The 13,691-nt window shown below is 39.5% G+C and overlaps 2 protein-coding genes across 2 annotated transcripts; one reads left to right on the forward strand and one right to left on the reverse strand.

Annotated features, from left to right (window-relative positions):
• The first annotated feature begins 299 nt into the window (after positions 1 to 299).
• LOC108883754 (Y+L amino acid transporter 2) lies at positions 300 to 7,940 on the forward strand. The gene is made up of 10 exons (XM_018677222.2): positions 300 to 502; positions 832 to 1,364; positions 2,530 to 2,655; positions 2,738 to 2,882; positions 3,878 to 4,001; positions 4,231 to 4,334; positions 4,426 to 4,522; positions 4,635 to 4,784; positions 6,036 to 6,219; positions 6,571 to 7,940. Exons 2-10 carry the CDS (start codon positions 845 to 847, stop codon positions 6,663 to 6,665), a joined length of 1,545 nt encoding a protein of 514 aa, XP_018532738.1. The 5' UTR covers positions 300 to 502; positions 832 to 844; the 3' UTR covers positions 6,666 to 7,940.
• Positions 7,941 to 8,282: 342 nt separating this feature from the next.
• wu:fc46h12 (uncharacterized protein LOC568958 homolog) lies at positions 8,283 to 10,425 on the reverse strand. The gene is made up of 5 exons (XM_051070117.1): positions 10,241 to 10,425; positions 9,596 to 9,704; positions 9,112 to 9,222; positions 8,730 to 8,808; positions 8,283 to 8,613 (listed from the first exon to the last, which is right to left on the reverse strand). The coding sequence occupies exons 1-5, from the start codon at positions 10,336 to 10,338 to the stop codon at positions 8,522 to 8,524; spliced, it is 489 nt and encodes a 162-aa protein (XP_050926074.1). The 5' UTR covers positions 10,339 to 10,425; the 3' UTR covers positions 8,283 to 8,521.
• Between the last annotated feature and the right edge of the window lie 3,266 nt (positions 10,426 to 13,691).

Consider the following 13,691-nt stretch of genomic DNA (forward strand, 5'->3'; position numbering starts at 1 on the left):
TTTGCGTCTCTTCTAGCCTCAGTGTCTTACTCCTATGTAGATAGGGGCCTGTTAAATGTCTGTGACCCACTGTCTCATAATCCATCCATGAGTATAGCAACCTGTCTGAGTTACTGACAGAGAAACAAGTGTTGGGCCAGTCAGTGTACAGTGTACATCACAACATCATACAATCTACTGGCTGACTGTTCCTCTGCTGACCCAGAAGCAGCTTGGCTCCCTCTGTCTTCACTGTTGAAGGCTCCCTGGGGGCAGGGACGAGGTCTGCTTGTCTCTGAAAATAGCACAGAGGGGAACACGAGAGTGCAGCTCACCCTGGTGCTGGAAAAACACCGGCTGTGGATGTGTTGGGCCGCAGCGATTGCAACATCGACCCTCCTGTTGCTCTCCAATGTGATCTCACCAATGTCTCTCCATCTGGTTTAGAGGAGCAGCACTGACCTGAGACACTCTCTACATGGTCAGAGGGACAAATAAACCTTCAGATTTTCCCAAAAAGAAGGTAAATTCACATTCTTTTACTTCTTTTTACACATTTGCCTTTTATTTTATGAATTATTGTACCCATTAATTGTTGTTTTGTTAACGTTTGGCGCCATAAAGAGTGGACGTTAAGAAAAACATTTTTAACAGTGATCCTTGGAGATTTGAGCACATGCATGACCTTCTCTTGTTTACTGGACATTGACAGGGCGGCGCTGGAGTTGTGTTGTTGAAAGTTTAAAGTAGAGGACTCATCATATTTATTAGGAATGAAACAAATGTAGTGTTTTGATTTGTTATTAAATTGGAAAATCATCTTTAATTCTTACGTCATCGTCTCCACATCAGCACTGCAGGAGTAATGGGGGATCTCAGGGAGAAGATTGGGGTCATGTCACAGACAATATGCCCGAGTTCACGGGCTCCGTCTGATGAGGATTTAAAAGCCCCAAATGGAGGGAAAGAAGAGAAAATGCAGATGAAGAGAGAAATCTCTCTCATCAATGGAATCTGTCTCATCGTGGGAAACATGATTGGCTCTGGGATCTTTGTCTCACCAAAGGGCGTGCTCATGCACAGCGCCTCTTACGGGCTGTCGTTGCTGATCTGGGCTCTCGGCGGCATCTTCTCAGTGTTTGGGGCTTTGTGCTACGCAGAGCTCGGCACCACCATCACAAAGTCTGGAGCCAGCTACGCCTACATCCTGGAGTCGTTTGGTGGCTTCCTGGCTTTCATACGCCTGTGGACGTCCATCCTACTGATCGAGCCGGCCAGCCAGGCTGTGATTTCACTGACCTTTGCCAACTACCTGGTGGAAGCTTTCTACCCGACCTGCCAGCCACCATATGATGGCGTCCGCCTCATTGCTGCAGCCTGCCTCTGTAAGAAACACTCCTGTGTATCAATGAGTGTGTGAGATAAAACAGATGACAAAGTCTTTATGGTAGAGGAAAAAAACACAGAACAAAGTAGTCTGTGATTGAGAGCGTAATTTCATGAAGCTTTAGAGCCTTTTAACTCTAAATATGTGTCCATACATACATGCATTCATCAGTGTCATTGTTTCAACCTGTTGCAGAAGAAGACAGGCAGGAGAGTCACTTTACTGCCACCACCACTGTGGTGCAGGCAGAGAAGGGCTGAAACAAAATATTAAAAAGTTATTGTCCTTACAGTTTTCATGAAATCAAACCATATTTTTTATACTACTTCAGTTACATTCAGTCAATGCCTCTCTATATAGTAGAAGTTTTTTGTTGTGTTGTTTTTTGTTTTTTTTTAGTGGCAGGGTCTGCCATTCCTGCACTGACTTTAAATGGCCTAATTTCACACAGGGGATTGATACATGTACATTATCCAGGTTTACTGTTGGTAATTTTTTGTTATTGATGTCAACCTCACTGTCTCAACTTTAGTATCAGATCTGAGTTAAGTTGCTGCAAACACTACATTTCCTACTGCTACTAGTTCACATTAAAAGCTTTCAACTCAAGAAAAACTCACAAGAAACACAATGTATTTGTCAGTGTAAACCAGCGTTATGTCCATTCATGCCAGTGCCAAACTCAGTAACCCTCTGTGGGACTGGCACCAGCTGTAGTTGGACCACCAGTCCTGTAAAAATACCACTGAGGTTTACAGCCAGGCTTTGTGCTCTGAAGAATGTAGTTAGCAGAAATGGTATTTAGGTGAGAGAGCAGCACTGATATGAGTCATGAGAAGTGAGTTTCTGTTTCTGTATCCACATACTGAATGAGGCCCATGTGATGCAGACAAACTGGTCAGTGATCTACTGTGGTCGCCTGAGAGAAGGCTACACTTTCTCACAGGCTGGCGCAGCTTTCAAAACTGTTCCAAAATGAATTTCACAAACTGACCAACATGGTTTACTATTGTTTCCTTAATGATTCCTCTGCTGTGCGAATGTACCCTAAAAAGAAAGCAGAAGCTGTACTAGAAGCTGTGTTAGGCCTCATTTGTATAAATTAAGATCTCAGTCATGCAGAGGAAGGTTCAATCATTGCCTTGTTCCTCTGCTTTGTCCAGGTATGCTCATTTTTATCAACTGTGCCTATGTGAAGTGGGGGACTCTGGTCCAGGACGTCTTCACCTACGCCAAACTCATGGCACTCTTCCTCATCATCATTGTAGGACTCCTGAAATTATCTACTGGTAAGGTAAAATAAAAAATATAAATGCATCAATGGAAATGTAAGAAAATAAATGTTAAACCCTGACTTCTCTATCTGCGTAGGAGAAACAAAGAGCTTTGAGAGTCCATTTGAGGGCTCCTCTACAGATCCCGGAGCCATAGCTTTGGCCCTCTACTCAGCTCTGTTCTCCTACTCTGGCTGGGACACACTCAACTTTGTCACTGAGGAGATTCAGAATCCAGAAAGGTAATGCAGACAGATGTTTTAAAGGAAACACTCAGAGACATGCAAATGGACACATTTGACTCACTTCCTGTTTATGGGTTAACTGCTCACAGTTCATTTCAGTGCAACTCTGATAAGTCAGAGGCAGAATGGTCAAACCAATCACTGGCTTTGGAGAAGGTCTTTCTTCTTCTGCATTTTTACATTAGCTGAAGGCCACCATAGGTTTTCCTATACACTTGGAAAGGGAGAGGTGATGGAAGGGGTATTCAGTTAGCTGCAGTCTGCACGCTGGTCCTTTAAACCTGCTATAATCAATGTTTCTATATTAACAATGGATCAAATCACTAGTTATTCATTAAAAACATTGCTCTTTGTGATGAATCATATGACTGAAATTCCCACCAGACTTTTTCAGCTCATTGTTTTGGTTTTGTTTTAGCCTGTGGCTTTGTTTGGGTTCACTCTCATGGCTCTCATCAGCGTTGTTTCCTCCAGACACAACAGGCAGCTGTTCAGGAAAAGAAGCAACTAAAGACCCAAAACAAAGCTGAAAAGAGAGTGAATATTGGCCTGACATTCATCAGGTCAACAGATGCATGATTCCAGATGAATGTAGTGTAATGTTGCCCCAGAACTGCTGGATGTGTAAATAAGCAGCTATTAGCTATTAGCAAGTTTATCGTATCAACTGATAAAATGTAAGAGCTGTTTACAGCTTGTTTCTACTGCCAAAAAGAAAAGAAACTATTAAATGCAGGTGCAGATTACTTTTACAAGGCATGCCATGCTTTACAATTATTTTTTTTATTGTTTATTGTGGTGTGCAAAAGTACAGAATTTAAATTCCATGAGTTGGGATCTAATCCTGTAAAATGTGTAAAAGGAAAATGGATTGCCATGTTGTGAATTGCAGCTTCAGTCAAATTTGTTTGCTTGTCACTACATCAACATGCTGTAATTTGCTTACTGCAGATTTCAGTGAGTCATTTAACCACAGTGTGTACTTGTCATAGGAATCTGCCCCTGGCCATCGCCATTTCCATGCCCATAGTGACCATCATCTACCTGCTGACCAATGTGGCATACTACGTGGTTCTAGACATGCCATCTCTGCTGGCCAGTGACGCTGTTGCCGTGGTAAGACACAAACAGTCACCTGAGAGAGAGACGATTCCCTCTGTTGCTAAATATAGTCCAGTTCTGCATAGAAATGGTTGACCTGAGGCATTTAGCTCTACAACAAGGCTGCAGAAATTAAAGAGGAAGCAGCTGGCAGTGAATTATCAGTGAATATCGGATGATACAGTGCTCTGAGGTATTGATGAGATTTGTTGACCTAATAGCGCATGTGAATCTGATCCCACAGACATTTGGGAATGCAGTCTTGGGGCCATTCAAGTGGATCATCCCTGTCTCAGTGGCCATGTCCTGCTATGGAGGACTCAATGCCTCTATCATTGCTGCCTCACGGTAATCACAAAACACTGATCAGGCACTGACTTTAGGCGCATATCATGAGGAGTATTTTGAAATTAACTTTACATCTTCATTTATCATGCAGGTTGTTTTTTGTTGGAGCCAGAGAGGGCCACCTCCCTGACAGTCTGAGTCTGATCCACCTGGAGCGCTACACACCCATACCTGCACTGCTGTTCAATGTGAGGAGCATTACAGAAAAAACTAATTCTTCAAATGTATGTGTGTACGTGCCACCTCAAAGAACAACTGCTAGAATAATAAGTACCTTTTCATTGTGCTGTGTGGCTGCAGGGGTTAATGGGACTGATCTTTCTGTGTGTGGAGGACGTGTTCCAGCTCATCAATTACTTCAGCTTCAGTTACTGGCTCTATGTGGGTCTGTCTGTGGCCGGCCTCATCTACCTCCGCATCACTCAGCCAGACAGACACAGGCCTGTCAAGGTGCTGTACACACACAAACACACACACAGGTCATGTTCAGACTCTTAGTGAAAATGTTTACATGCATACAGTAAATAAATATATACAGTACACACATGGGATGTTAAGTGTCAATTTTTGCTATAATTTCCAGTGGTAGAGAGTAATTAAATACAGTTAATCAGTTACTGTACTTGAGTATTTCTCTTTTATGCCACTTCTTTGTTTGACACCTACTTTATTTCAGAGGGAAATATTGTACTGTTTACTCCCTTGTGTTTATCTGACAGCTGTAGTTACTCACCAAAAATGTAAAAAACATATTGAAACATATGGTCACTTTACAAAATACAATATGAAGTAGCTGGAATTAGCTAAAATATACTAAAGTAATAAAATTTGTGTGTTTACTTTTGATACTTCAAGAACATTTAGTTGATAATATTTCTGTACTTTACTGGAGTAAGATTTTTAATGTAGAATTTTACTTCTAATTGAGTATTTTTACTGTGTTGTATTGCAGCATTCACTGAAGTAAATTACAGTACTTCTTCTTCTACCACTGTTCATTTCAAGCCCTCATATTTATCACTTGTAGCTACATTTACAGTCAGTTATATTTCTTCTCTTAAATTAGCTATTTCTAAGTTTTTGCTATTGCCACATAGCCAATGTTAGTGAGTTCAGCATCAAACTTTTGTGTTTGTGTTTTGTATCTAGTTCTATCACTGGTTTTCTTCTGCTGAAGTTAGCATGCTAACCAGCTAGCCCCGGGCCAGCCTGTCTCATAATTTTCTGATAGTGACTCACAGTAACATCCAGGTTGTTCTGAGGAAGTAGTGCTGGTCAGAGGGCGTATTCTAATCTCTTATAAATATAACAATCCCTGAAGGTCTTTGGAGCGATCACCGCTATCTGCTCCCAGCTAGAAACCATGTTTGGTGGCAGGGAAAACTTACAAATACCCTCTTTAAATTGACTTTGCTTTTTGCCCTTCTCGTACACTTCAACCACTGTGCCCCCTGCTTTTAAAGAAAGAAAGAAAGAAATTGACACCAGGGAGGATATCTCATGTGTTTGTTGGGCTTACTTTACAAACATATTGCCATTAAATTTGCCAGATTAATGCACTGACAATTTCAATTTCAAATATTGTCTTTTAGCCATTATTGTACATGTAAACAAACATTTTTAGACACACAGATACCAACCATAGAACCAAGCCACCATTTCACAAACTAACTGGAAACATGTGTCTTCTTCTCTCCACAGCTGACCTTGTTCTTCCCCTTCATATACTGTCTGTGCAGCCTGTTCTTAGTCATCATCCCACTGTACGGAGACACCATCAATTCTCTCATAGGAATTGGTATTGCGCTCTCTGGGGTGCCAGTCTACTATGTGGCCATTTACCTGCCTGAGGAGAAGAGGCCCAAATGCATACGCAAATTAAACGGTAAGATTTGGACTCAATTGTGTATGTACATAAAATGTAGTATTTCAGAACAGTAGGATTAGTTTTCATTTTATTTTGAGGAATAGCCATCTCAAACATTCAAAGAGGAAGTGACAAAAGGAAGACACTTCCCCACTGAGATACTGACCTTTATTTTAGGCTTTAAGGGAATATGAATTTAAGTTAATATTAGAAAATCTTACATCCTTTACACAGTCTGTCTCTTATGACTCTATTACTTTCAGTGACAGCATTAATCATCTTGGATTATCAGTGTCTGCTGGAACTGACCTCTCCACTCCCTCTGTCTTTTCCCATCCTTCCCACACCTTCCCTCTTCTCCTCCTCCAGCCTTTGCTACCAGATACACCCAGACGCTGCTCTACTGCTGCCTGACTGAATTTGACACAGAAACAGAAACAAAAGCAGGCACTAAAACGCAATGAGCTGCAGGCAAACTCTGCTGTTCGTCAGGCAGCCTCCTGCCTGAGGCCACAGTCTTGAAAAACAAGGCCCAGCATGAACAGCGCAACAAGGCGTAGAATCACAACATTTGTGAGGATTACCTTTGCCAGGTCAAGTTAAAAAAAGGCCTGACATCTCAAATGACTTGCCTCGAAGGAGCAGGCACTGGAGAGACTGCAAACTGTTGTTTTCTTCTGTAAATGTGATATACTTTTCTACAGAGATCGAGGAATATTTTCTATCAGGATTTAATAAAACTATGAAAAAACTATGTAGTTCAAGTTCACATTTTGTTTTTGTGTGAAGATGTAAGATGATTCATCTGTTTAAAATAAAAAATATAGTATAAAAAATATACTCTGTCTTAAATCAAATAATGATTCTGCAGCAAGAATTAAATCATGTGATAGTCCTTTATTAATTAATTATTGATTAATTAGCAGGAGCATGTTTTATCACATATATTATCATATGTACATAACTGCAAATGTAAAATGCTGTTGCACGTTGTAAATTGCAACCAGTGTTGATGATTAGGTCCTGAGCAGCCAGTTAAGTGCCTTGTCATTCTGTCACTTTGAATGTTCACATATTGTGTTTAATAAATATAACTTCATAATCACTCAGTGATTTAAGAGGATTATCTGACTGAACTGAGCAGTCTGTGGTTTAAGCTGCAGATGTCCCTGACTCATGCTACATTTGCACCAAGCTGTCATGACAGCAAAATGGAGGCAAACTCACTCACAAACTCAGTGATTCACCTGTAGCAAACTGCAGCTTCTCCACAAGGGGGAGCTGTTCTGTCATTGCCCAGTTCAACTCATGCTGACCTGCGACACCTACAGGAAAGGAAGGAAACATGGGTGCAGAACTAAACTGCTGCTGTTGCATTTCTTATCTGTAGATGGCACAGGCTGGACTGAAAAGTTTCATGTTAAAGGGTTGTGTGATCCTGTTTAAACTGCCACATAATAGTGAAGCAGTGAGTATAAGACAGTTACACAATAACTTGCAACCAGCCAAACTTTGAATCAACAGTGCATGAATACAGTATATAATAAGCAGCTGTTCAAAGTACTTGAACTGTCAGTGTATTTAAAACAGACTGTCTTTACTGTTTTCACATGTTGAAGTGATACATTGCTTGTAAATGATTTTTTGACTCTCATATTTTCCTGTTCATCTCTCTCTCTCTCATGTGTTCTATGTCTCTTTAACCTTTTGTATTGTGATTAAATTGCCAAGATTTTTCACATTTTGTTTTTACATTTTCGTTGCCAGTGTGTGTCTCACTGCATGATTGGTGTTCTGAGAACCAGTTTTTTAAAGATACTGTGTAAATTCTTTTCCAAAATTATGCTCAACAGAATGAATTTACAGACAACTAGATTCAATGACAAATTATCGTTAAATAAAGTTTTTAAAGAATGAATATCACTGCCAGTTTTGTTGAAACTGTCTCGTACCCACAGCATTACATACTCTATAGGCTCATGGAGCCTCAGTACTGGAGAGTCAATCACATATCATGATGTTATTATTTTGTTCTACTTTGTTTTTAAGATTCATCTCGAGGAGTACGACCAAAGAGTGTGTTTTGTTTTTAATTAATTCATTTATTGTAAAAACACATGAGCCACACACACACTTTTTTCATTGAATTTATCCAAAACAAACCTTGTTTGCAACTGGTCATCTCATAAAAATCATTTTAATTAGTCACAAAAACCTTGATTATGCACATGGGAAACTACAGAGATGTTTTATTATTCTTATAAGTCTAATTATTCCACATATGAAGTGACATCTGGTGCCCCGAGGATCTACTCTCCTCCTAAGATAAGGTGCAGTTTGCAGCATCAAAACCAGGACAGATCCACTTATTGCTGAACTGTTTGTATCCCTCAGCATTAATCAGGTCACTTCCTGAACAGAGAGAAGCACACAGACATTGTTAACATGGTTACTACTGTTGTTATAAGGTTGATTAAAATGACTGGTTTACACAGATCTTCACTCAGCCAAACAGAGAGAATATTTACCGTCCATCAGGTTCTGGAGGCTGCAGTAGTTTGTGCTGTTGTCAGCCGGATCTTTGGAAAACTCAGACACTGCGTCACCCTGCACATCAGAGACATCATGGAGCATCAAAAGGGAAACAGTATGTCAAAGAGGAATGTCAGTGACCAAGGCCGATTAACTCTCTCATTTCCCCCTTTCATTTTCCTTCCTTCCTATTTGATACTCTCTGTGAGTTAAACATTTTTAGGATTGCTACATTAAGTCAAATAGAAATGAAATGTGATAGTTATTGTGAGTGCAACAGAGCTGGAACCATAAGATAAGATTGGTTTAAACAAAGGATACACTCCAGGTTCTGTTGAAGCTGCATCAGTGTCATGCAGAGAAAAAAATCCTACTTACAGTCATTTTGCAGATGGTGGACTGCTCCAGAAGAAACTGAAGGTCGTTCACTTTCTTTGTAGTGGGAGACGTGTGCGTGGCTTTGATCAGGTAGGGAGCTGTCGACACAAGCTGCAGCACATTTCAAGCTCACTTTGTTAATGATAGAAGTAAAGAGTTGCAATCGAGCACAAAGCGAAAGAGATTTAAGTTGTTTTTTTGTTTTTTTTTTCAAAATAACAGTCAAGTCATGTCAGGCCCAAATCACAACAGATGAGACCCTGGTTGCAGTGACACCACAAGCAGATCAGTAATTCATAGTCTCTATATATTCATCACTTTTCTAACATGGTTACATCCATTCCCTTGTTTCCTGCGCTCTGATACTAAGTTGTATTGATGCTGAAATTTTGGATTCTTTATACAGAAATGACTCGTTCGTTGACTCCTAATGAATTATGTATTCAAACCTAACAATATGTTAGTTGACTGAGATGTTTCTGACCTCATACGAGCACTTTTCCCCTGTGTACTGACAGCTTTGCCCGATCTCCCAAGCCTTGATTTGGTTCACCAGCTTGTCATAAACATCACTGCACGAGATGCCAAACAACCTGCAGAGCAGAGCAGAGTGTCAGATTTGTTAACGCAATGTTCAGTTAAACTCATATAGTATTCATGAGAGAAATCTGATTAATATAAGATGAACTTTATGCATCAGAAAAGAGACTACCGCTTTACATTCTGTGAATCAGTAAAACTTTATACTTCTCTGCATCAGATATGATTAATGTGAGTCTTGTGAGCATGAGAAATTAGACTGTACAGAACTTTTAATTCATAAGTACCTTGTCCAACATGCATTTGACCCTTTTGCGCTGTGACAGCAGTGGATTTTATGCAACCCAGATAGTGTCATAAAGCATTATCCATGCCTAGCCTGTCACATGATGCTGCCAGTTGCTGCATTGATTAATAGATAATAATAGATAGAATAGTTTTATATGTTAGAAAAATACACGATTACCCACTGTACACTTCATATACATTTTGATTCAACAGAGGTTCACTAAATCTATAACTTCTCTGTCTCTATCATTGCTGACTGTGCACAAATATGCAAAAAAAAAAAAAAAAAAATCAACATTACCATTTGATTTTGCACTGAGAGGTGCGGTCTGCCAGTGAGATGGTGAGCGTGGCCCCCAGGATGAGAGCTGAAGATATAAACAGGAGTCTCAGGTCCATACTGAAGGCAGGTAGATCAGGCCTGTGTGTCCAGTATGTGTTCAAGTGAGTGGACGTCTTCTGAATGTCGACTCGATCAGCCCCGAAGGCTTAAAAGGAGAAAACACAGGTCATGTGGGAAACTCTAAAAACAGGACAGTGCAACATCGATTAACACGGACGACAGCATGGGAGAGAAAGAGTCTGCAGGAAAGCGGCCTAAGATCTCAGACACACAGATGTTTTTAGACTGATTTTAAACCCTGCTGCCGTTTAGGACAGTTTAAAAATAAAAACAGACAAGGAATGTAATTGAAATAATTCAACACATATTTTCTTACCCACCTACCACAGTGGCATCTGGCCATGATTGCCCTGGTTTTATTTATTCATGACTGTTTTGGATTTCATGTCTTTCTAGTCTCTGTCAAACAACCCACAGCTGAAAGTAGACCTTGTTTCCACTGAAGGACAATGGGAAGAACAATGTTTTCTCTGTATCTGTCATTTTGATGCACAGTTATGTTGCTCATGTAAACTGAAAACCCCACCAACCCATATTTTCAATCAATTTTCTTGCTGTGAGTGACGTAAACGAAAATTTCCACCAAAGTTTCCACCACAGTTTTGGTCATTTCAGTGATTTCTGTGTCTGTCTGAAAAAGCTGAGGTCGCACTCCTCCATGCACCAATCAGGATTCAAAACATGGTGGTCGTTGTGTTATTATAATGCTGTTCAGCCTCTGACATTTAATCAGTAAATGTGTTAGTAAACCCATCCAGCAGACACTGAGCAACACTCATAGTCATTTGTCACGTGTGGTCATATTTAAGTACAATATTCCCACTGCTTTTAGCTCTGCTTCACCCTACATCAACTCCTGAGGGAAATATCTGTAAATAGTAAAGAGCTGTTAATTGTTAAATGATACGTTCACCTGTTAGGTACTAACTCTTTTAGAGCTTTTTTGTGATGTGTGATTTCCTGCTGCAGACAAGAAACTCTATGTGAGCGGTGCGAATGAACCAGTACAGTGAAGTTGTGGCTGTAGAACCAAAACAATGAGCTGAAAGATGCTAAAATCACTCCATGGAGCTGAGAGCATTTATTTATACTTTTTTTTTTCTCAGACACACAGTCACTGAATACATTGTTCCAGGCTGAATATGTTCCCTATCATAGAAGCTTTAAGATTTGAAACCAAGTTCTCAGACGGCTTAAATCTAAATTATTTGGCTCTGTTTCCCAGAGATGACCCTGATGATGACATGAGTAGAATCAGTATTCTTAAAGAAGTCTTTACCGTGACAAATGTTCAGTTTTTGCTGTTACGGTATCAGTGACCAACATCCAATCAATTGAACTGTGAGGAACTGATATGATACGTCTCTTTTGGACACTTGGATTTTCAGGTTGCTGTGTGTTAGATTAGAAGCTGGAGGGTGTGGGCTATCTAACTCAAGCACCGGAACAAAAGCTCTGAGCTGAAAGACTGAACCAGAAATAGAAACATAGTCTTCAGCTGGGACAGTGGGATGTCTCAAACAGTGGAGCAGTGGAGCCTTCAAAGAAAACCACACACTCACAATCAGTTTATGTTGTTGATCTAATACCATGACATTGATTCAGCATAATTCAAACAGCAGTTGTCATGGAGCATGACAGGCTGCTGAGGGTGTTCAGAAGAAAATATTTCCTTTTGACTCTTTGAAGTGAAGAGATTTTTAAGAGGTGCCGTGTTAAGAACTAAAGGAAAGACGAAGGATCAAACTAAATTCTTTGTTTTAGGTGTTGCATTGTGAAAAAGTGTCATGATAGCAGGATGAAGATGAGCAGTTTTGTTAGAAGGGGGAGTTGGGTCCCATCTCAAAGGCTTAAACATTAGTCTGCATTGCCCTCTAGTGGCTAAAAGCAGAACTGCATCAAGAACATGTCAATGGACTGAACTTCACAGTCATTTATTCTCAGAACAAGAAATGTATGAAGATATTTCCTGCTACACATTTTTCTCAGAAAATGTAGTTAAGCAACACACACACACACAGACACACACACAGTTTGTCTCCTGTTATTATCACACAGATCTGTTTTTGTTGTTCGTCCTTCTTATTGTCCATCTTGTTATCTGTAACATTATCCTCCCTTGGGTCCTGTGAGCTGTCCTTTGTTAGCAGACTGTGACCTTATCTTGACTAATTCTCCCCTTTTCTTTAACTGCAGTTTCACTGTCGTTCATTTCCTGGTACCGAATCTAAATGACAAATGTTTGAATGCAGATTGAAAAAAAAGCATTGAAAACATACGTTTTCATTTTCTGCTGTGATCTACTGGACTGGAGATCACACTCAGGACACTCTGTTCTGCAACTTGCTGCCGCTCAGACAGGTTGTACCGTCACTAATGACAACCTTTGGTTTGTAAAGTTAGTCTTCCTCCAGAAATCTGACATGACGTCTCCGCCCTTTAAATAAAACACATAGGTTACTTCTTACAACATTCTTGTATCTGAAAGTGAATGTTGTTGTTCTGATGTTTTCTTCCTGCTATGAGTTTCACTTAATGTCTTTAATTAGTCAGGATACATGACAAGATGAACATACTGCGTACATACAGAGAGCAGAATAAGATACAGAGTTAATTTCCTCATTGTTACTAAATTGAAAGAGAAACAAATCTGACTTAATAAAAAAAACACTAAAAGGCTTTTAATTTAGATGATTTCTTGATTGATTTCATTGCTGGGTTTAACATTTTTTACACATCTCCAAATCATTAAAGCATTAATAATCAAGTGAAACAAAATGGCAGTTCACTCATATGTCTCTGGTGAAAATGGTACTGTAAAATGTCATAACTGTCGACAGTTAAAATTAAATTGATTGATTAAAATTGATTAAGGATGTCATCACTGGAACTACAGTAATTACATTTTTATGTGTTTCTCATTGACAGAAAATATTGGGTTTCTATTTGCAATTCATCTTCTTCTAAGATCCACACACAACTGTTTTTCTCTTCTGAGTTTTATAATTATAAAATTAAAAAATTATAGAAAAATATTCTGTGTTGAATGATACAGAACCTTTGTGTCATTTGGATTATATTATACAACCAACAAGCTGCAGCATAAACATTTTTTACTCTTAATTTAAAGCAAATATAGTAAGTGTAATATTATAACTTTGAAAGCAATTTGCATCTTTGACAAAAAAAAAATAAACAAATGTTACTTTTACTGGGGTATCTTCAAAAGTGACCAAACACAGAAAACTGTGAGATGAGAAGGGTTCAGACTTGAGTGATCTTCTTTACAGTCAGACCGAAGTCCAGACCTGGTCGGAGCTGCTGGATAATATCGTGGAGCTGAAAGACA

This window comes from Lates calcarifer, linkage group LG4 (assembly GCF_001640805.2).
Source record: "Lates calcarifer isolate ASB-BC8 linkage group LG4, TLL_Latcal_v3, whole genome shotgun sequence".
Lineage (NCBI taxonomy): Eukaryota > Metazoa > Chordata > Actinopteri > Centropomidae > Lates > Lates calcarifer.

What these genes read in the sequence shown, in the direction of transcription:
- LOC108883754 (XM_018677222.2), top strand. Translation starts at nt 845, where the DNA reads ATGGGGGATCTCAGGGAGAAGATTGGGGTCATGTCACAGACAATATGC. An exon ending in CATTGCTGCAGCCTGCCTCT is followed by an intron (nt 1,365 to 2,529) that starts GTAAGAAACACT and finishes TGCTTTGTCCAG; the next exon opens with GTATGCTCATTTTTATCAAC. An exon ending in TACCTGCACTGCTGTTCAAT is followed by an intron (nt 4,523 to 4,634) that starts GTGAGGAGCATT and finishes GTGTGGCTGCAG; the next exon opens with GGGTTAATGGGACTGATCTT.
- wu:fc46h12 (XM_051070117.1), bottom strand. Translation starts at nt 10,338, where the DNA reads ATGGACCTGAGACTCCTGTTTATATCTTCAGCTCTCATCCTGGGGGCC. An exon ending in GGGAAAAGTGCTCGTATGAG is followed by an intron (nt 9,223 to 9,595) that starts GTCAGAAACATC and finishes AATGTGCTGCAG; the next exon opens with CTTGTGTCGACAGCTCCCTA. An exon ending in CCACCATCTGCAAAATGACT is followed by an intron (nt 8,809 to 9,111) that starts GTAAGTAGGATT and finishes TCTGATGTGCAG; the next exon opens with GGTGACGCAGTGTCTGAGTT.